General features: G+C 42.3%; 1 protein-coding gene across 6 annotated transcripts in view; it reads left to right on the top strand.

Moving 5' to 3' along the window:
• Window positions 1-22,475, top strand: part of MDGA1 (MAM domain containing glycosylphosphatidylinositol anchor 1) — a 261,863-nt gene that overhangs the window by 68,255 nt on the left and 171,133 nt on the right. For 5 of the 6 annotated variants that reach the window (XR_014562498.1, XR_014562499.1, XM_083732247.1 and 2 more), the window contains exon 2: window positions 22,213-22,352. Coding sequence is in view for 4 of the 6 variants with exons in the window: in XM_083732247.1 (XP_083588373.1) it covers window positions 22,213-22,352 (140 nt within the window). In the remaining 2 variants the exon portion in view is untranslated. Of the gene's footprint in view, window positions 1-15,690; window positions 15,803-22,212; window positions 22,353-22,475 lie in introns of those variants that run through there. The other variant, XM_083732249.1, reaches the window with a different exon arrangement.

Here is a 22,475-nt window from a genome sequence, read left to right as displayed (position 1 = left end):
GGGTATATCTCTGTAAATTTCGGCCCTTTTGCCTTCTATCTCCAAAGATTTCTTAAAATGTAGGCCTAATATCTTATCCCTTTCTTCTCTTGATCTCAGAGCAACTAAACAGTCTCTGGGCTTGTCTTTCTTTACTGATTTTCCCAGTCTAAAGGCTGTCACAATTTTAAAGTCCTTTTCTTCCTCAATTCCCCAGAATTTGGAGAACAAAAGTGTCAAAAATCCCTCTAAATTATTTTGCTCCAGTTCCGGGATAGCCCTTATCCTGAGATTACTTTCTTTACTTTTCAATTCGACCAATGACAGGTAGGCTTGTTGTTCCCCTACCTGCCTTCTCAGAGGTCTTACCTCTCCTTTAATTTCATCAACCTTTAAATTTGCCTGCTCTGCTTTTTGGTTGGCTTCCACAGCTAATTTGTAGTTTTCTGCCGTAGCTCCTTGCAATTTCTCAATTGCCTGAGTGTGCTGCGAAACCTGTTCAGTTAATTTGCCAATAGAGGATGTAGCTTGGTCAATCTTTGATGTTTGATTGTCCACTTTTTGGTTTAAAACTGCCAATTGTTCCAAAATTTGTTTTAAAACTGTTTCAGATCCTCCAGTTGCCATATCTTCTGCAGCAGGCTGCACTAGTTCCACCTCCTGTGCTGTCAGCACAGTTGGGACAGATGATCTGCGGTGATGAGTTAAAGTTGTTTGCAAAAGTTGCCCAGATTTTTTCTCTTTTTCTTTATCTTTGGCTTTAGCTGCTCTTGTTCTCCCTGTGCCGCTCATTCCACACCTGCCTCTGTTCAAGGTCAGATGGTCTTTTGTCCCATGGGAAAAACAAGTCCCAAATATAAACAAATAAAACCACAAAAAGTTTCAATAAAGCTCAATTCCCATGCCACTATACTTCCATAGTCCTATAGGGGGAGTATTTCAAAGTTTCAAAAAAGAAAGGAACTATTTTCCACCATTGAAGTTCCTCAATTCCCCATGTTGAGTTTTGTAATTCCCAAACACAAAAGGAAGGTTTCCAGAACTTCTGATCTCTTAAAATCCAGCCACAAGGTATCAATATAGGTCCATGCGACAATGTTTAATGTTAATATCTCAGCCTATGCAACAATTTCAATCTCTGCAACAATGTCGTCAGTTTGACAGCAGTTTGACAGTTCTTTTTCTATGCACTGGCAGCCCGATGACGGGGTTATCTCTTTCAACCCCGTTTAGCCCAGAAATAGGAGGATAGTTCCAAAGAATAAAAGTCTATAAATCACACAGTTCTTTCCTTTTTATCTTCAAAATGCAGAGTCTATCAATGCACCCTTTCTTCCACTTTTACAATCCCTTTTTAAACACTTCAGCTCGTTTCCGAGCCCTTGCTTTGATCTAATTAGCAGAGTCGGGAGGCGGACTTCCTGTTACTCGCCTCCCGTTTTCAGCCGAATTTCTTCAATTTAAGTTAAAAAATTTAGGTCCCTTACTCACGGGTATGTTGCTCCAATTCCGATAATTTCAAGAAGAAAGGTCAGCGCTCATCAGCAGCAGCAGCGCGGCTTTGCTTCCACGAAAAGAGCGATGAACTCACAGCGCCGCTCCCCCTTTCACGTTCCGGAGCCTCTTACGAGGCTCCTTCCCCGCTTCTGGGGGGGCTCCAGGCGCCCGCCGAGTCCCACGGCCGCAGGCTCGCTCTGCCTGCGGTTTTTCTTAATGGGTCTCCGCTTTGCCGCAGCGGACGACCCTTTTTCGCGGAGCCCCTCTTCACAGCGCGAAGAGGACCGCCATTGCTGTTTCGCGCCGCCTCCGGAAGCAGGTAAATAAACAGAGGCTAACAACAGCCTCGTATGAAGTTCTTACTGTTCTCTTCTGCCAAAACCTCCAAATGAACTGAGAGAGATATTTCAAAAACTGATCCATCAAGTTCAACAAAGAAAAAGGGCTTGAGAGTGGAATAGATGGATTTGTGGGTGTTTTTGGTAAATGGTACCTTTTCATAGCAGATTGTTACGAAAACATGTCTGTTCTAAGAAAACCCTAAAAACAAAGGCAAAAAAGCCACAAACACATTTGAACTCTCTGACAGTTTCCTCTGAAAAGCTATGGACAGAGAAAAGCTTTCCTCGTTCTTCTAATAATTACAGAAAGGGCTGTGTGTGTGTGTGCGTGTGTGTGTGTGTTTCTTTTGGGATATAGATATTCCAATGTTGTGTTGTAGAATCAATTTACATCAGGACAAATAGATTCTACCTGTTCACCTAGAAGGCAGGTTTAGGCCCTGCACAAAAAACCTGTATGAGCCCCTTACTCCACGTCCCTTTTGATTTTAAAGAACAACTTATTTTTCCACAAAGAAAACAAAAGAGTTGACAAAAATGAATCCGCTCAACGAGGCCAACAGCCCTTGGAAAGATTTCATTCTGTTCAGCGGTTTAGTACTGAGCCAGGCTCTGGTTTTCGCCTTCAGCAGAATCCCCTTGGACGAAAGCCGCAACAGGATTCTGGAGACAGCCCCTTTGAGCAAATAGCTGCCTTGCATTCCTTTGTTGCCTCTTTTGCTGCAGCTAATTAAAAGAGAAAAGCCCTTTAATATTTAAGCACCATTAACTTGGCTGAATTATTAAATGTCAATTTGCATTATGTGCATAAAAGGATCAATAAACATAAAGAGAATAAAACAATGAAGATGGCCAGGGTTAGGGAGGTGCCAGCTCCTCTTATTGATGGGAGAAGGAATCTTTCTTTCCCTGCTTTCCTGGCCATGGTTATTTAAATTTTGGCAAGTGAGAGTAAAGGAATGGGATACTGCATGGACCTTCTTCACTCCAGAGGTTTTTTAGGATCTTTAAAGGGATGGTGTAAAGATGAACATTATTTGGCAGAATATGCAGAAGTGCAGAGCACAAGCTATCTTCAGCCACTCCTGATATTCTACATCTCTCTCCCTCCTCCTTTTTCCTGTGTTATATTTCGAACACAGCTTGGCTGATGAAACTCGGCTGGGATATTTGACTTTGCCAGTTTCCCAAGCTGCCAGACGCTGCTGGCTCTTTAGGTTTAACTGTACTGCAGAGGAAAGCAGCAGAAATCCAGAGACAATCAGTGTTTGTTTGCTTGTTTGTTTGATAATCTGAAAATCCACAGGCACATTTCCCCATTTTGTTAGCATGAACTGAGCTCTGTATTGAACAGTCCTTAAGCGCTAATAAAAGAGGGCCATTAGAATATGACAGCAGCCGTCACTCAAGTTCCAGAAGTTTAGAATTTGGATTATTTTGAATGGTACATAGAGATGTTTTCATGTTTATATCTGTATCTGAGTGTTATGAGAGATATGATCAATGGAACTCTTTCCCTCAAAAAAGTAGGGCTTAAAAATTATCTTAATTTTGGCTGGATCTTGTCCATTGTTTTTAATTACTCTCCAAACAGCTTAAGCAACAAAAGGCAGCATTAACAATGGACGACTGTATTTGAGTAGGAAATACGAGTATAAAAATGCATTATATTAGGGAAATTGTTTTCAAAAAATGCATATATTCCGCAAAATTGTGTACACAAATATTAAGAGAAATGCTCACAATTTTACATGCAGACTTTTTTTTAAATAAAAAATGCATACACATGTTGAAATGTGGCAAATTGAAGTTAAGATTGGAAAAATGAAGAAGCCAAAACTGGCAGATTTGTCTAACCCTGGCATTCATATCTACCCCTTTGACTACACCTAGATCCCTTTTTCATCAGACCCTTGAGAAATCAAATGATGTCCACAAGTCTGAATGCTCGAAGGTTTTAGCACAACCACCAGTATCCATGTCTTTTCAGGCAAAGGAATACTGCTTTGCAATGAGCTGTATTTCTAGCTACAGCAGACTGAGAAGTGTTCCATAATCTTATTTATTTGCAACCAAATATGTCTCCAGTCCACTTGCCCCTGCACACACATACACTTACTTCATCCTTGAATCTGCTTAATCCCATGTGTTCAAAAAGAATGCTGATCTGTGTGGTACCTTATCACCCTGGGATGTTCTGTCCCTCTGAGAGTAGTGCATTCTAGGGAGTCTATGACAGACTGTATTAGGAGCTTAAGTGCAAAGCATTGAAACATGAACTGTTTGGTGACTGCAGTCCATCAGCTGCTTAGATGCTTGTTATGAAAACAAGGCTGTTACATAGACGAGGCTGCTTGGAATTCTGGAACTTCTGGGATACAGATTTTGAAATTCTGGAACTATCTGGACACCTAAAAGTCACAAGCTCACGTTAGAACAGAAGGTTATTTCAGCCTTGACACTCCTGCTGAAATCTGACAGTGGAAAGACTAAATCATTTGCAAGCGGTTCCGTCTATGTGCTCTAAAAGTTAATATGAGACAATCTAATTCATTTCATGCAGGCAGTTAAGTAATTGCTAATTTAGGCTTTGAATGTTACAGGGCCCCTTCTCTGTATTATTGAACGTATTTTACAGTTTGCTAAGGTAGCCCCACTGTGTTTGGCAGCCCCCTTCCTTATGCTATTGGGTTGGGTCTCAGTCTTCTGCCATAAAGCCCATAGGAACAAATTCCGCTTCATTCCATTGCAAACATCAAATATACATTAGCATTGTTTCTTTGTCACATGTGGTAAGGAAATCATGAAAGCCCACTTTGAATACATGAATTCACAGAAGAATTGTTCCTTCCATCCTTCTCCCACTGCACTGAAGATAAGCTTGGCTTTCTGCCAAAGCATTTTATAGTACAAGAGCAGTGAAATATTTCTGTTCATTGAGATTTTCTCACTGAGACTTAATGTGCCAAGTATTTTAGGTAATACCCATCCTCACACAGTGGAAATTATAGGTTCTTTACCCACTTTTCTCTCTTTGACCTCTCAGTACAGTCTATGAATGAATATATTTTCATGTGCCCCTTTGCCCAGTCCTCTGACTGCCTGTCTTCTTTTTTAAAATACCATTGTGCTTTAATATTTTTAAATGCTTTTTAATTACCTGTCTAATTCAGATAATGGCTAATTAGTCGCCCACAAGGCACATCCTGCACCCATCCTTATACCATATTAGGGGCTGCTTCTCCCTTACCAGACATCCCTCCTAGCAGGCAGATGAGAGACACAATCATAGCCTACTACAATGGGGCACTGACCAAGATGGGAAACCAGTACTTTGCATTGCTTTGGGCTTTATAGCACCACCTCCACATTCACCTGAGAAGCAGTGCTGGCTGGAGCAAAAGCTGCTTTTAGGTTTCATGCTCCAATCGAGGACCTGTTGAGAAAGGGGAGGTCACCTGAGATGTCATTACAGATGGCTCAGGGTGATCATCCATTTTCCCACTAGGAGAGACACCTGCAGATTAGGTGGGCAGCAGCTAGTTTGCCATTGGAGCAACTTACTCAGAGAATGGGGCTAGCTAGTTCTGAAGGCAGCAGAATATTGGATTCCGTTTCTCATCAGCTACCTACGGGTGTTCCCCACATCGGGGAAATGGAAGACAGCCCCAGGGACCTCTGTGTAGTTTTCTGCCTGTGGGGTCTGCATTGCTTAAGTTGATTTGCTGTTGGTAGGTGATTGGGATTTCTTGGAGACAGGTGTTGGACCAGGCCAGTGCAGTACATTTGCCCTGAGTCTTGGATGGCTAAGCCAGTGGTGAGGGCTGCCAGGGACCTGTTGGACTTCAACTGTCATGCCGGGAATGCCCCCTGCCTCCTAGCAGGCCAAGGACTTCATGGGCAAAATCGTCATGGATGAAACACCCATGCCTGTCCATATCCACTGCAAGGCTTTGAAAGTGAAATCAGGACCTGTGTTACTGTGTACCAACAAGACTGCCACCCTGGGCCTCAGACAAACTCTGCATGGGGCCTGTGTTGAACAATTATTATTTATTTATACCCCACCCATCTGGCTGGGTTTCCCCAGCCACTCTGGGCAGCTTCCAACAAAACACTAAAATACAGTAACCTATTAAACATTAAAAGCTTCCCTAAGATGTCTTCTAAAAGTTTGGTAGTTATTTTTCTCTTTGAGATCTGGTGGGAGGGCGTTCCACAGGGCGGGTGCCACTACCAAGAAGGCCCTCTGCCTGGTTCCCTGTAACTTGGCTTCTCGCAGTGAGGAAACTGACAGAAGACCCTTGGTGCTGGACCTATACATTTTTGTCCTCCAACTTCACTAGTTTTGGAAATGGCAGCTAAAAGCGGAGGGAGCAGACTCAGAGCTGGGGTGATTTAAACCCTCAGTGCCCTGACTGGGATACAATTTCCCCCTTCTTGGTCATTGAATTGATCATTTGATAACCCTTCTTCTCAACTTACCTGCATGCATCAGCTGAAGAGGAGAGCTGTGAAATGTCCTCTGTGCATTTGTGTGCCTTGCATGCCAGAGGGGGAGGCATTATGCCCTCATTGCTGGCATGTGGCCTTCAGAGGGTTGGCCAAGGGTGAATGGGGGCCACAGGCCAAAAGAGGAGAGCTGTTCCTGCTTTAAGGAGGGTGTGAAAGTGTGTGCAGCAGAAGCAGATTATTCCGTATACTCTGCTTTCTCTTAGCCCAGTCCTATGCATGTTTACTCAGAAGTCAACGGACTTACTTCCAAGTAAATATAGATAGGATTTCAACCTTAATACCTGCAGCTGGCAAATGTTGGACGATACAACAGAGTAGCTAGCTTTTAATTTTGATGCTGAAGCTTTTGTTTATCTTTAGCAAAGTCCTGAATGTTTTCTGTCCTGCCTGCCAGGGACTGCCGTATGGCACTCCTCGCTCTGCCTTTTGTGTCTCTTTTCCAGCACAGAAGCCACAGCTGTTGCCCAATGACTTTTGATTTGGGGGGGGGGGGAAGGCCTCGTCGGCCCTCATTGATCAGGGTACACATATGTACCTTTGCAACTAATCCAGCTGACAGATGATTAGCAAACTGACATTTCCCTTTCCCTTTTGAAAGGATAAAGCCAGAGTGTCTGGGCTCCTCTTTCATGTCCTCGGTGGAATAGTCCAGCAATAAGACAGCAGCTGAGTTTCAAAGCGCTCCTGTTTCTGGATCCATAGACACAAACATCTTTGTAGAAGGGGAGGAGGAGTCACTGTTTGCTGCGCCAAAGGAAGTAAAAAAGAAAAAGGGGAAATAAAACAAATGGTGCCAACATTGACCTTGGGAATTATCTGATCTCAGACAGAGGCACGAGACAAGACGGAGTGACAAAGCACATGGGACAGAGGCAGTAAAAATGTTTGCTTATAAAAAGGTTATTAGCAACCGGTGAACTTTTCCAATGAGTAGCCAGTTTGAGCGGCTAGCATTGGATTTACAACATGTGTGCTGTCCAGAAATCCAAGGAAAAGAACAGCTAGAAGTCTCTATGCAGCTGTCAGAAATCCCAATATATTTTCCGTATTTGTGAGATTCTCTCCCTCTCCCACCCCATCTCTTATCCCGCTGCAATCCTCTTAATATATGGACACTTGATAACTGCATAATGCATTTATCGTTGCAACATCTGTATCAGAGACTCACATAAGGATGAGCTAGTGCTGGGAGGGTAAGGGATATGGCTTGGATTTTTAATTTAGTCAGATTAATATCTCTTTACAACATTCGTAGATCGAGCTCCATGCATATATATAAACTAGCCATGAAATATAGGGAAAGGACAGGAATGAAAATTTCATAAACAGAGTGTCATTTCATTCCTGATTTTACAGATGAGAGACTGTAGCAGAGAGTACTAACATTTGCTGCATGACACACCCTTGTGTGGTGTTGGCACTGTTTGACCATTATTAATGTAATGCCCTCCATTTAAAAGGAGTATGTATTGAGAAAGGATTGCTGTTGTATTACATATGCATTATTTTTGCAATTTTTAGCATAGTTATCTCCAGTGGGCTTCAGCCTTGTGGCCCACCCCTTTGTAGAAACTGCTGCTCAGAATATTGGACTGATTCTTTTTAGAGAAACCTCATGATAGGATTTTGAAAAATTCCCAGAGATTTAATGCAGTTTCGAGTTTCTTGGGAGGGTGTTCTGGGCGGGGTTGCCAAATACAGTTGTACCTCTGCTTACCTATTCCTCTGGATACATAAACTTTGGGGTGCGAATGTGGCAAACCCAGAAGTATTTTTCTGGCTTTAACCATGCGCGCATGCGCAGAAGCGTTAAACCATGCCATGCGTATTCACAGAAGCGGCCCTCTGGTTACGAATTCCTCAGGATGCGGCTGGACCTCCAGAACGGATCCTGTTCGCAACCTGAGGTACCTCTGTATTCTGACTCAAGAAGCCTTTCTTGTCAGGACATTGAAATGCCCTGCATGTGTAAGGTATGCATGGAAAAGCAAAGGCAATGTGGCAAAATACATTTGAAATAGATACTGCATATGCCTAAGGTACATATAGCCCTCATTCACAGGTAGCAGAAAGCTGTTAAATACATATGCACACACATCAGCCATCCCTCACCTGCTACATTCTTTGTTCTAAAACAACTGGAGATTATGAGGAAGGTGTAAGTCATTTTAATGAAGTGATTGTAGAGAATAACTTAAGTAAGGTACTGATATGGTCCAAGCAGGATTGGGCCTGAAATAGGCAAGTTTCAGTGTTTGGGTCCAGCTGTTATTCTGTGAGACCAGAGACAGGGAGTGTAATTCAAGGGAGCCAAGGGTCAAATTCATTGAGCATCGACTGCCTGGCCAGAAGGGCCAGAAGCTGGTAACATAGTCTTAAGTCAGGCAGGAAGCCAGTGCTCAAAAGCAGCAGCTTAAGACCATAAGAGCCAGAGGCAAATAGAGCAATTCAGGGCAGGCAGGAGGCCAAATTCCAAAGACTGCAATCCATTATGGCAGGTTGCTCAGAATCAAGGAGCAAACATGGAGGCTGCAGCTTCTTAGGGCCTAGTGCAGTGGCAGACCTTGGGGTCTCAAATTTCAGCAGCACCCTGAGCAATGCCAAAACTGGGCACCTCTTACTCTCCATGCCCACTGCGACCGAACCAGTCATGCTCCCCTAAATGCACTTCTGCCTGTTGGAAAATCATGTATTTGTCATATCAACTGACTTGGGGCTCAGATTGGTGGTGGGACTTGGCGCTGCAGCCTATGTGGTCGCAAGGCTTAAGTCAGAAAAACAACTCTGAGATCACAAGAGGATAAACCACTGGAGCTTGGCTGCTGACAGCCCCAGTTTGACACACACTGGCCCCTTACAAGTATAGTGACTGCCTCCCATTCTAAACAATTGGCACATGACTACTGGGAATTGCAACATGAGTAGGGGGCTGTGGGACCCCCACCCCAGTGCCCCTGCCTCTGCCCCTGTCTCTGTGTTGTAGAGGATGTTGGGGACACAGCTGTTGTACATGGCCCCACATACCCTACATATGGTAATTTGGCCTCAGCATTGCTCTTCTTCGTAATGTCTGCCTCAGCCTCCCTCTCTCAGCCTCCCTCAACTAAAAACGTATTGAGTTGACTGAACTGAGATTCCAGAAGCACCAAATGCCAGGACTCATTCTGAAAATTGTGCATAATGATGATAAACAGTATGGCCTGTCAGTATCAAAATATCAGCAGTCTTGGTCATTTACATGCTGCCTGTTGCCTCCTCCCTCTTCCCCTATTTGTGTTGTGGTGTTAACTGTATTGATGGGCACAGAATGGTCTTTCTTCAGCCATTAATACATTATTGATCCCCACCCCTCATGATGGAGTTAATGGACACTGATCGTGTATTATTATTTCCATAATCAGCCTGAAGCCGGAGTGAATTTCCCATTGCAAATGCTCCATCAATATTGTGCTTGGCTTTCCAAGGCTGAAGGGAAAGAAACCTGATTATTTGTTTTTGTTTAAAATTTCGGTGGTGCCTGCAGCCTTCATCCTTGATAGGGTAATGAATGTCACCAGTGGAATAATGAAAGAAGATCTCCTTAGAGATGCAGCCACCAACCTTTCCTAGAAAGAAATTAACTATGTCATCTTTAGGCAGTCAGAAAAAGTCACTATGCAAAACTGCTCCCTTTGTAACTGAGATGCATCTTCACTCTATTAGCCCATTATACTTTGGTGTCTGAGGTTAGTGTGTTACCTCATGTAAGATGGAGAAAGAAGATTTCCAGGATGCATAGCACACTTATGTCGAAGCAAGTTCTATTGAAAACCGTGAATGTATATAGCCTGACTAGAGACATATGGGCAGTATGTGACAGGTCAAGAAAATTTAGAGTGGAGACAGACTTTTATAAGTATCCCCACAAAGCCATCATTCCCCATGATATGCACACTTGTCTATCATATTTGGCCAACAGGTATTGGAAGGTTCTGTAGTGCTTTGCAAACATATATACCATTTGACTATAGACAGTAATGGGACTAATAGGACTGCAGCAAATGTTTGCCCTTTTGAAAATTCTGATCATGATTTCTGTCTCCTCCCTAAAGTGTTCCTAGCCAGTCACAACAGCGTGATACCACATGACCAATCAGATATGGCTAAATTGCTAAACTGGAGGGACTTCTTATTGCTGAATAAAATGTTTGCAACCCCATTCTTTTTTATCTTTTGTGATCTTTGGATGAGGGGTGGTGGTATAATAATAATAATAATAATAATAATAATAATAATAATAATAATAATAATAGTGAGTTTGTACACCACAGGCAAAGGTGGCTCTTCCATTTTTCAGCTCTTTTAAAAACTGTTGTTTGTAGCCTATAAAAGCATGAAGCTGCTTTACCCATAGGGATGGGTGAATCTGTCAATTTCAGTTTCTCTGTTTCTCATTTTACTAATCTTTAGTTCTCCACATTTCCACATCAGTCTGCAGAATTCTTTTTTAAAGTCCTCATGAAAATTCATCAGCAGTGCTTTTGTGTAAATTTCTTCTAATATACACAGTTTTTGTCCAATATACACACACACATTTACCCCGTTATAATGCCTTCTTATTTGCTAATTTCTCCGATACATGCATTTCTACTCACACTTTACCTCAGTATTTACATTTTTGTAGACGTTAGTTGTGTGGAGAAATGCACTGCAAAATTTGGAGAAGTCTGAATTTTGAAGGATGACTGTGTTTTGATTCCTGTATTGTTTTGGAAAGTATAAATTAGGAAAGCTCACATTTAAAATGCAAACCGAATTAACTTACTATTTAGGCTGAAACAAGACATTCATCGATCTAGCCCAGTTCTGTCTACCCTCAATGGCATCAGCTTGCTAGGGTATTAGGCAAAGGTCCTTGGAAGAGATCTCTGTGAACTGAGGTCCTTCTTAACTGAAGATGCCAAGAGATTGAACTTGAGACCTTGTGTGCGCAAAGCATGCACACTGCGCCTCGACTATAGCTATCCATTGAGTGACGACCCCTCCTGAAACAGCTGTTCTGTGTCCTAGACTAAAGAACCATACTTCCCCTTGAAAACTCTTGTAGTCCTTTCAGCAAGCAAAATAAAACATTTCTGCATCACGTTGTACGAAACGTAAGTTGCTAATGGTACCATTTAAACAAAGCACTCAGCAACCATTTTGAACTAATGCCGGAGATCAGGGACCTGCTGTTTTGAGTTTCTTACAAATTTCCCCGGAGGTATAGTTTGCCCACTAAAATGGAAACTCCTTCTGCCAGTTGCTTTGCATTTTTTCCCAGGTGTTTTAGTCTATGGGAGATTACAGCATAACACAAAAAAGAGATAGCATATGAAAAGATGAAGCTATTGTACACTGAAACAACTGAGCCATTGGGACAAGTATTTTCCAGTGTAACTTGACAGTGGCTCTACCAAATATCATGCAGAGGTCCTCCCCAACCCTGTTCTTGGGAATCCTTTTGTTTAGAATGCCAGCAAACAAACCTGTAGCCTTCTAGAAAAAAAATGTCTGATCTACCACAGCTACAGCTGTTTCAGTGTGTTACCAAATTTCTGTTCATCTTCTTGACATAATGATGTGCTCCCCCCGAATGATAAATGGGCCTTGCCACATATCCTTCTCATCTATGGTAATACCTTATTCTCCTAATCCAAGACTAATCTCTTTCAGTTTGAGGCCTGCATTTACCCTTGGCAGACCATCCAGGGCTGCATGTGAGCGATGGATGTGGCCACCCCATGAAACATCTGAAAAGATGCTAGAGATGGGTGTCACCACTCTTGCTCTCCCTCACACACACAACTGATCCATGCCACTTAGCTGAGGCGGGAGGTTACCTCCTTTCCTTACTCATCAAATGATCAATCTGATAACAAGCATTTGCATTCCTTAGAGGGCACTGGGCTAGACACAGAGGTATAAACCTCTGTGCTCAACCCAGTGCTGAATCTACTTTACAGTGGTACGTCGGGTTAAGTACTTAATTCGTTCTGGAGATCCGTTCTTAATCTGAAACTGTTCTTAACCTGAAGCACCACTTTAGCTAATGGGGCCTGCTGCTGCCGTCGCACCGCCAGAGCACGATTTCTGTTCTCATCCTGAAGCAAAGTTCTTAACCCGAGGTACTATTTCTGGGTTAGTGGAGTCTGTAACCTGAAGCGTATGTAACCTGAAGCATATGTAACCCGAGGTACCACTGTACATGCTGGAATTAGGCTTTTCAACTCTCTGGCTAAATCATTGTCTCAAAATGGTGGCGTCTTCAAGGGGCATATTTTTTTTGAGGGGTGGGGGTCAGATTAGGCCACAGACCAGGCATTCAAAACCATGGTAACCATAGTTACAAACCTATCTGCATTGATTTTTTTTTTTTACCCACTTCTTTCAATTTTTGGAAAATGGCAAACTCAATACAGAGCCTACTTATTTATGTTCCTTGGGAGACAGTAGAGGCCTTTTATGGCACATTATGGAATGTGGCTCAGGAATCTTTTTGATGGCAGAGACATCCCCCCATGAGTTACCTTCATATTACCAACCCAATAAGAAGCACATGCATATGGAATGCTGGGGAACTGCTAGCAGGTTATGATTTATTACTACTTTGCTGTGAGATTACAAGACACCTGAAAGCAGCCTAAAATAGCAACTCAGGGTGGGAGGAAATGGAATGGATTTATTATTAAATGCCAAAATCCCCAGGCTTTAGGATTTACTCCTTTCCTGGTGCCAGGTGCAAAGCTTGTGCACTGGCCGCCTCTTGCTTCGGATCAGAGCTGTAGGAGAACCGGCAGGCAAAGTCTTGAGGGCCTGAGCAGATGGTTCCAGTACAGCTGATGCGGCAGGTTCACTCTCTTCTTTGCAATGCTCATTGGGCTTGTCTGCTCCACAGGGCCCTGCCTCTCAGACTTGTATGGCATGGCTTTCTGAGTCTTTGTTATTTGGCTATTCTTTCAAAAGCTGCCAAATTATAAAGTGAATCCTGCGTTTGCACAGCAACAGGCTTAGCCTTGAAATAAGGATGTCCTACTAAGCTTTGTCATTTCTTCGAGACTGCTGGCAGCTGCCTTGCTTGTCTGTTCCCTTCGCAGATTGTACTACTACTACCTTCTTTTAAAATGTGGGCATTTGCAAGAAACTTACAGAGAACTCTTGCAGAAGAATGAGCACTTGTACAAAACAGCCCCCTTTGCTCCTCCATTCCATTAACAGGATGAAGAATAGACTTCCCTGGAGTTTGCCAGCTGGAATGGATAAGGGCAGTAGGATGAAAGGGAAGAGAAGAGCCTTCATTTAGACTGGGCTCACCTGGCCTAGCCAGTGGGGTGGTGGAGCAGGAACAGGGGGAGTGTGCAGCTCTGGAGAGAAAAATTGTGTATAGATGCTTACATGCTAATACGAGAAGCCTCCGAGCCAAGACAGGCCAGCAGGAGTGCTGCTTATTAAAGGAGAGAGTAAATATAGTAGGCATAATGGAATGGAGAGGACCATTCTTGATACATACTCTAGGAAGGGCAGGGAACAGCATATACACAATTTAAGAAGGATACTGACAAGACAGTTTAATTGGCCACCACAATTTAATATGGATATTGACAAGCTAGAATGTGTGCAGAGGAGGCCAACCAAGATGACAAAGGGTCTGGAAACCCAAACTTATGAGGAACGGCTGAGGAATTGGGTATGTTTAGTCTGGAAAAGAAGAGACTCAGAGGAGATATGATAAGCCATTTTGAAATATCTCAAGGGCTGTCACATGGAAGCTTGTTTTCTCCTGCTCCAGAGGCTAGGACTCAAACCAATGGCTTCAAGTTACAATAAAGGAGATTCCAACTAATCATCAGGAAGAACTTTCTGGTTTGACAGACTCCCAATGCTTCATTGGAGGTTTTTAAGCAGAGGCTGGGTGACCAAATGTCATGGATGCTTTAGTTGAGATTGCAGGGCATTAGACTGGATGAGCCTCTGGTTCCCTTCCAGCTCCACAATTCTGTGATTCTATCCTCTCTGTGTATCGATAGCTAGTAGCCACAATGGCTGTGCTCTGCTTCCGCAGTTGAAGGCAGCAATGTTTCTGAACACCAGTTGCTTGAGGAGAGTGGTCTTGTGTTCGAATCCTGGTTTGCTGGTTTCCCACAGGCATCTGGTCAGCCACTGTGAGAACAGGATGCTGGACTAGATGGGCCTTTGGCCTGATCCAACAGGCTCTTCTTAAGTTCTTAGCAAAGACAATATGGTGTGCAAGAAGCTAGAAATTGCAACAGGTGGTCTAATGGGGCCCAAGTGTACTATGGCTGTTCTGCTGTCCCCTTGACCAAAATGCCCAGAGTGAGAACAGACCACAGTGAACCTCAGGTATATGAGCTCTCCCACACCTGTCTGTGGAGTGGCCATGAGGCATACTTAGGAATCTTTTGCTTCCATTTTCCATTAGCTATAGCTTTTTGTGTTGTGCAAATTGACAAACTGTGGTTGCTGTTTTGTTGTTGTTGTTTAGTCGTGTCCAACTCTTTGTGACCCCCTGGACCAGAGCACGGCAGGCACTCCTGTCTTCCATTGCCTCCTGCAGTTTGGTCAAACTCATGTTGGTAGCTTCAAGAACACTGTCCAACCATCTCGTCCTCTGTCGTCCCCTTCTCCTTGTGCCCTCAATCTTGGTTGCTGTTTACTATGCTTCTAAAACTGTCTTGTTTTAACAGACCATTGTTAACATTAACCACAGTTTAAGGTTCAACTGAAACACTAAACAGTGGTTAATGGAAAAAAAGAAGTGAAAGCTCCCAAACTTCTTGTGTCTTTACTCCCTTGTAGGGAGTGCCCATGTATCAGGCTTGTTGTCATGCACTAGCATGACATATGAACGTAACTAGACTGCTGATCTTCTTACTTAGCACAAAGCAACCATGACAGTCAAGCATGGGGCTGTGTTAGATTACTTCCTTTGCTGATTTTTTTCTGATTAAGTTTTAGCAGGAACATTTGTTCCTCCTGAAAGCACAACAACTTAAATATTGCAAAAGGAACATCTGTTAGTGCCTACATCTGACTACCAGATGTTATGAGCATAGTCATTGAATTTCACTCTAGTGCTATTCCACAGGAATATCTCACAGTGTGAACAAGCTCTGTATCTCAGAAGTGATTCTCTGACAGTTTACATGTTATTGCACCAGTGTTAGCAGAAGTTGGATACCTCCTTGAGTATTTCATTTCTACCTATGCTTCTGGATAATGTAGAGAAATAAGATATTGTTATGGATTTGTGGGTGCCTTGACTCCACTAAATTCTTGGGTCTAGTGGGTGTTGGAGTTTAAGCAACTAGGTTGCAGTATTAAGATGGGCTGCCAAATGCTGAATTTAGCAGGGTCCAAATGCAGGCCAAACCAGTTTTTCCATGCTCAGGAAATTGCCTGGGAGAAGAGCCATCATGGAGAACAAAAGGAAGGTAATTCAACAGACCATGTATTTGTTTTTGTCCCAGATTAGGTCTCAAACATTTTATGTTTTTATTTTTCTTTATTGTTTCATTTATTATTATCTCATTTTGCTTTTTTCTGTTTTCCGTTAATATTATTATCTACATTTTCAAGCATCCCTTTTTATGTTGTTTAATGTTCTTTGCTTTTCTGTTAATCAATTTCAGGTTTCTTATGTTTATATTTTCATTTAATTCTTTAATACTTTCAATTATTACTGTTGTTACTTGTTCATTAATTTGTTCTATGTTTATAGGAAGTTGTTCGTGAATTTGTAGTACTTCTAATTTACTTTCTATGGTTGCTTTAGCATCATTGTGATTCCTAACCAATCATAAACACATTATTCAATGCTACAGTACTAAACTCGTTTGAGGCAGGAAGTGATTGCAGGCTGCTTAGATCAAAAGTGGTCAGGGATAAAAACATACAGAGGCAGCAGCCACGCAGAAAGAAAAAATTGCGGAAAGCACATAACAAATTAGAACAAATAAGCAATATTTTTGCATAGTTATAATAAAATATAAAAATGGACTACCTTGAGGGAATTAGTACATTGTATGTTTTGAATAATGGACAATACTAGACGCTCACATCCCTGCTCTACATTTAAAGCACCCTTGTACCACTTTAACAGTCATGGCTTTCTCCAAAGAATCCTGGGACTTGTAGTTTACCCCTTCATAGAGAGCTATAATTCCCAGCATCCTTAGTTCCCCTACAGTTCTCCCCAAAGAATCCTGGGAAATGTGATCTGTTAAGCATCTCCTAAAAACTCTCAGCTTCCTTAACCACTGTTTCCAAGATTCTTTGGTGGAGGAAAACAATGACTCTTAAAATGGAATAACAGTTCTTTAAAGAAACACAGAGGTGCCAGCACCCTCCAGATGTTTTGGTCTATATTTATTGTCCTCTCTGGCCATCGGCTATGCTGGCTGTTGGGGAAGGCTGTGTTAAACAAAGTAAAAATGCTGGAAGCAAAAGTATGAGTTACAAATATGTGGAGGTACAGCTTTTAAGGAAACATAAAGCCTTTCAAGGTTCCAAACATTCTAGTACGTCCCAGCTTTTTGCTTCTGCCAAGCCAGCATAGGAGATGCCTGGCCGTCACATGCACTTGACCTCCACAGTGAGGTTTCTAACAAGCCCTTCCTTTGATGTATATATACATTAAAATGAAAGGAAACTGAAGCGAATAAAATACCTTTATGCCTAAAGCAATGTACTGTACAATACTATTATTGCCGTAATATGTGAGGTTTATGAGACTTCTGCTACTGAAAGGATGGTCATGTTCATAAAAAGCAGCATTGGGGGAATAAGTGCTTTTTTGGCAATGATCAAACCAACATTTTAACTATTATAAGTTAGAATTAAAACATTCAGTTCAACATAACAGCCGGACTAAACACAATAACGGGCCATCAGAATGCAGGCACTTTCCTGATTAAAGTAAAGCAGAGAGGGAAATCCAGGATTAATGGCATAGAAAGGAGCTTGGGTGGTACCAAAAAAACAACAGCAACAAACCAACCACACAACTATTTAGTGTTCACTTATTACTGAGCTACATCCTGGGTGACATAGCCCAGTGGAAATGGTCATCTTGCAGCCCAGATACCAACCACTTCTCCTTAAATCTCTCAGTGCAGCAGGGGAAAAGACAACTGCAGCTCTTCTCCGCTGTTCCTTCCCTTCTCCCATCAGCCACCCTTTCCTGCACCTGCCCTGGCCAGCAGTTCTGCTGCACAACAGTTAAGGGAGGAGGCAAACAGAACAGGGGAGAGAATGGGTAGGAGGAGTTAGAGCTACATTACCTCCCACTGCACAGAGGGATTTTGAGGGATTCATGGAGTGTCTGGTGTGTGAGGTGACAACCCTAAGTATGTTCTTAAAGAGAGTTGAGTCTTCCATTCACATAGCCAATATGGGGAGTTGTGGGCTGGGCACATGTCAAAGAACGCACACATGGAGAGCTGTTGGTGCACAGAAGTCCCCTACCATACTGTATTTGTTTCTCTGCCTTCCATATGTTCTGTTGTATGCTGAAGCACAAAACTGAAAAAGTAGGAGTCTATTGCATGCACAAGCCCTTTGTTTTGAGTTGCCACATTAATAAATATATAAACATCAGCTCTGTGCCTTTAGCAGTTGCATTACAAAGCAGAAATCAACAGGTGAAGCTGACCCCATCAGCATCAGCTCCACGCTATGGAAAGCTCTGGTTGTCAAGCTCTGGCTGTCATGACTCTCACAGTCAATAACAAGGCACAAAGGCTCTATCTCCCAAGAGCTGTTATGCCTTGCTGCCTATGTTTCCACAACATAACCCCAGCACCTCTGCATCCCTGCCCATAGGTCTTTGCTAAAAAATCCATTCTCCTGAAGAGAATTTCAGAGCATCTCTATTTCGTTTTTTGTGGCGAGACTTTGGCAAGTCTACTTGCCTTTCAGCCACGACCAGTTCAGAGTAGATTTATTTTAAAATCACTTTGCTCTAAGCTAAGCTAGTCAGATTCTCTGTGAGCTGCTCTTAGCTTTAAGCTGATTATTTCTTAATTTTATTTTCATAAAAAAATAATACACCAGATCCCCATACCGTGACATTGGCCAGTCATCTGATGACTTTGTTTACTAATGCTTCAGGCACCAGCCTCTGTACAGTACAATCCCCTATATTCCATAGCTTGTATGTAAAAAGTTGTGAGAATCAGTAGCAGTAGCCACAAGCCTCTTAGACTAGGGCTGTGATACCAGTCTCTTGAACTGCCAGATATCTTGTGAATTTATTCACTGATGAATAAATATGGAGAAATGATATCAAGTAGAGAGCAAATGTTAGAGACTGTGGAAGGATTCTATGCAGGTGTGCTATGAATCCCAAGCTACAGAAGAGAATGACCATGAACAGAACCTCCTGATAAAAGGTAATACAAGAAATTAGAAACGAAGGAGGAGATAGTTGAGATATTGGCAAAACTATTAAATGAATGCCTGCAGCAAGGTAAGGCCCCAAATGTGTGGAATAATTCCAAGGACGTAATAGTGTTCAAAAAAGGAAATAAGCAAAAGAAAAATTGGGAGTTATCAGCTGATAAGCCTCTTGTTGCATATGTACAAAGTATTAAATAAAATAATTGGTAAATGCTTAACTAAGAAAATGGCTGATTATTAACCTAGTGGAGTTTAAGAAAGGATATGCCACATCTGTTAACTGTGAAAATATTGATAAAAAATTGCTGGGGTCTCACCAAAGAGTCCTTGCCCCAAACCTGGATCTTGGCATCCAGGGAATTCTCCTTTCTATATGCATATTCTTTTTCCTTGCCACCAACAAGCTGGATGCTAGCAAGGAAGTAGCCGCTGATTTATTTAACTATGATCCCATAGAGCCTGAAGGTGGAATGATGTGGCAGCTTTGTCGTGGAGCTATTTTATAGTGTCCTTTTGACTTTTTTTGCCTTGTAGTTTTATTCTCACAAGCCCCAAATCCCCCTTTCTAGGTTTATATAAATGTTTCATCCTCGCAATACTGGTGTACTTAGTAAACATTAATCCCCCGTCCTCCTGGGAAGGGCAGGCCTCCCATCTGCTCAGCTTTGCATTCTGTCTTGGGCATGTTTGTTTTTTAATGACAGCCGAGGTTCTTGTGAGCATAATAGCAGGAGGTCTCTGCAGATGTTGAAGGCAGGGAAAGGAGGGGCAGCTATGAGCTCCAGCGTATTTGCTGTAAAGGCGTTCTAGTAAACACATTGAATCTATTAATCCACAATTGTTTGGATAGTACTTGTGGAATAATCCTGCCAATAAATCACCAGTCATCTGGAAAGAGATACAGAGGAGAAGAGGGAGGGAAGAGAGCTCCTGTGTTGCAGTTGTGGTGGTGATCCATAGAGAACTGCTACCCATTCATAAATATCCACCAGTTAGAACAAGTAAATTCACAACAAGTTTACTAGCAGTTAAAATGCCACGCAGGTTTCATTTGTCACCTGACAGATACCAGGGTTTGCAATTGATCCAGTCTGTTTTTGAAGAGCTTGTTAGCACATTTCATACAGTGGGTGGGTAGCTTGTATAGATCTAATGTCTGTTCTCAAAGTGTGACTCAGTTGGCCCCAATCCAGGCATAGAAATGGCTTTCCCAATTTGCATCCTGGTGTGATGAAAATATAGCATTCTTTTCAGTTACAAAGCCTCTCCCCCACTCTGAAATTGAAATTTGTTTATGTAAGTTGGAGGAGAAATGCATGTGTTGGAAGAAAAGTGTGGTGTAAGTTCAATTCCCAGCTTTTCATTTGTGCTGCAGTCATAGGACCAGCTCTTCTTGAGTCAGGGCTTAGAGGAAACTAAGAGAGAGTGCTTATATGATGTGCAAGTAGTTAGTGGGAAATTGCCCACCATCTTCTGGCCTGTACTGGAAACTAAGCACACCTTTTCAAGGAGCACAGAAGGACTCAACTCTTGAGTACCTTGTTTCTGAATGAAACCAGCAACTGTATCTAAACATGGTCCTCCTATGCCTTCGCCCATGGAAGGTGAAGAGGGCTAAGCTCCAATCATACTGAAATCATTCATGGCAGGACTGGAGCTGAGTCTCTATTCTGGCACTATAATTTTAGTCAGAGGCTCCTGCATCACATGTGTAATGAATCTTCCAGTATCCACACCATAATCCAAAATCATCTGAACTTACCATATGTCATTCATCTTAAGGTTACCTTAATTTTATTCAAGATTCTGAATGCCTTGGAGCTATTATATGAGACTGCGCTTGCTGCATTTGCTTATTTGGGAATATGAGTGTTGTATCTTTCCAGCAGCCTTAGAGGATTCTGCTATACATCACACTTACAAGATTTCATCATAGTCATCTCTTTGTAGTTTTGTCACCAGGCCTCCTGAGACATTTATCCTTCTGTTTTCCTTCTGGATTTACTTTGTTTCATTAACAAACAGATGCCACACCATATTAAGAAAGCAAAGTCTGCAGTGGATGTTTGGAATGTGATGTAGATAAGGATTCTTCCAAACAAACACTTGTGAGGATGATTATCTCTCATTTTGTCTCCAGGTGCTGGTAGTTGACTCACACCATAAATGCATAATCTTTATAACAATGAATAGTGGATGTCAATAGTTGTGTCAACCCATGATTCTTTCCCACAACCAATGTGAAGTAAAGAGTACCTAGTTACACTTGCAGATATATTTTGGTTACCTAAGGCTGGTCCTTTGAATCCCTTCAGTGAGCCAGTTGTACCAACTATTCTAGTCCATTCCAGGCTCAGTTCAAAGTGTTGGGTACTACCTTTAAAGCTGTAAATGGTTTAGAAGCACAGTATCTAAGGACTCTATAATCCTGCTCACCCAGGGAAGCTTTGCATCTGAGGTTCATCTGGCGGGGGCTTTATCTGTGATTGCACCCAGGTTATGAAACTCTGCCCAGAGAAATCCATTTGACTTCTTCAATGTCTTTTTGATACTTCGTCAAGACAGTTTTATTCAAGCAGACATTTAATTTGTCTAGTTGACTGCTATTTGGTGGATATTTAATTTTTAAAAATTTTCTGTCCTGTCTGTAATTAATCCTTTTAGCAATTTTAAAACAATGAAGTAGTTAATATTGATTGTTTAGATTGCAAAGGATCTCAGGTCAGGGAACATTTCTTCTCAAGAGCTTCTACAGCTAGACAGCTCTGGGTACAACGGTCTGACTCATAGAAGGTGGGTTCATGTGTTGCAAAGTAGCATGAATGTTTGTACCCTTGGAAATGTAATGTCTATGAACAAAGGAAGTTGAATACCTATGGAGATTTGCTTTTTTGTGTTTTAAAATGCATACAAAAGGGAGCAAATTTAGAGATAGCAGTGGTGGTTGAACAGGCTTGAGCTGTGGTGGTTCTTGCAGCTATTTGTGCTGTTCAGTCTGGTGTTCTTTTCTTTTAGAGATTCCTATAGCCTTCGCAGTGTTTGCAATAAAAGCCCAGGGCCAGATAGCTTAGCCGCTGTAGCAGTTTCTCACTAAAGTTAAATGCTCCAACAGCAGAATGCTCATCCATTTGCTGAGTAGTTCAACATGAACACCTACTCACAAGTGGGAGCTCTGCATGATGAGGATACATGGTTGTGTTAGTTTTCCAATTGCACAGAGTCCATAACCATGAGTATGGGCTCCCATGTTTGCCGAGAAGCCCATATAGCCACAGGTGCTACAGAAAGAAGACCTGGCTGTTGGGGTTAGGGGCTGAAAGTATAGCCCTGCTCCACATCAACATGGATATGCCCCATGCGTTAGTAATGCATCAATAGAGCTTAATTGAGTGGGCATGGGTTGCACTGGATATTAGCATCCCTAATTCTTTCTTTTTCTTCATAGCTCCTGCTCAGGCCCAAATCATCCATGCTGGGCAAGCATGTGTTGTAAAAGAAGATAACATCAGTGAACGAGTGTACACGATTCGGGAGGGTGACACCCTTGTTCTGCAGTGTTTGGTTACGGGGCACCCACGGCCACAGGTAACCTTTCTGTCCCTTTTGCTGCCTGCATCGCTTTCACTCTTTATCTGCTGTTTTGCCAAATGCCAGGAATTCCCCTCTATGTTAGTGTAGATGTTCTGTAGAACATCAGTGTGTGAGGAG

The sequence above is a fragment of the Podarcis gaigeae genome (genome assembly GCF_964106915.1).
Source record: "Podarcis gaigeae genome assembly, chromosome: 3".
Taxonomy (NCBI): Eukaryota; Metazoa; Chordata; class Lepidosauria; order Squamata; family Lacertidae; genus Podarcis; species Podarcis gaigeae.
The sequence above is the reverse complement of the archived record's forward strand: the minus strand, read 5'-3'. Positions and strand labels throughout refer to the sequence as shown.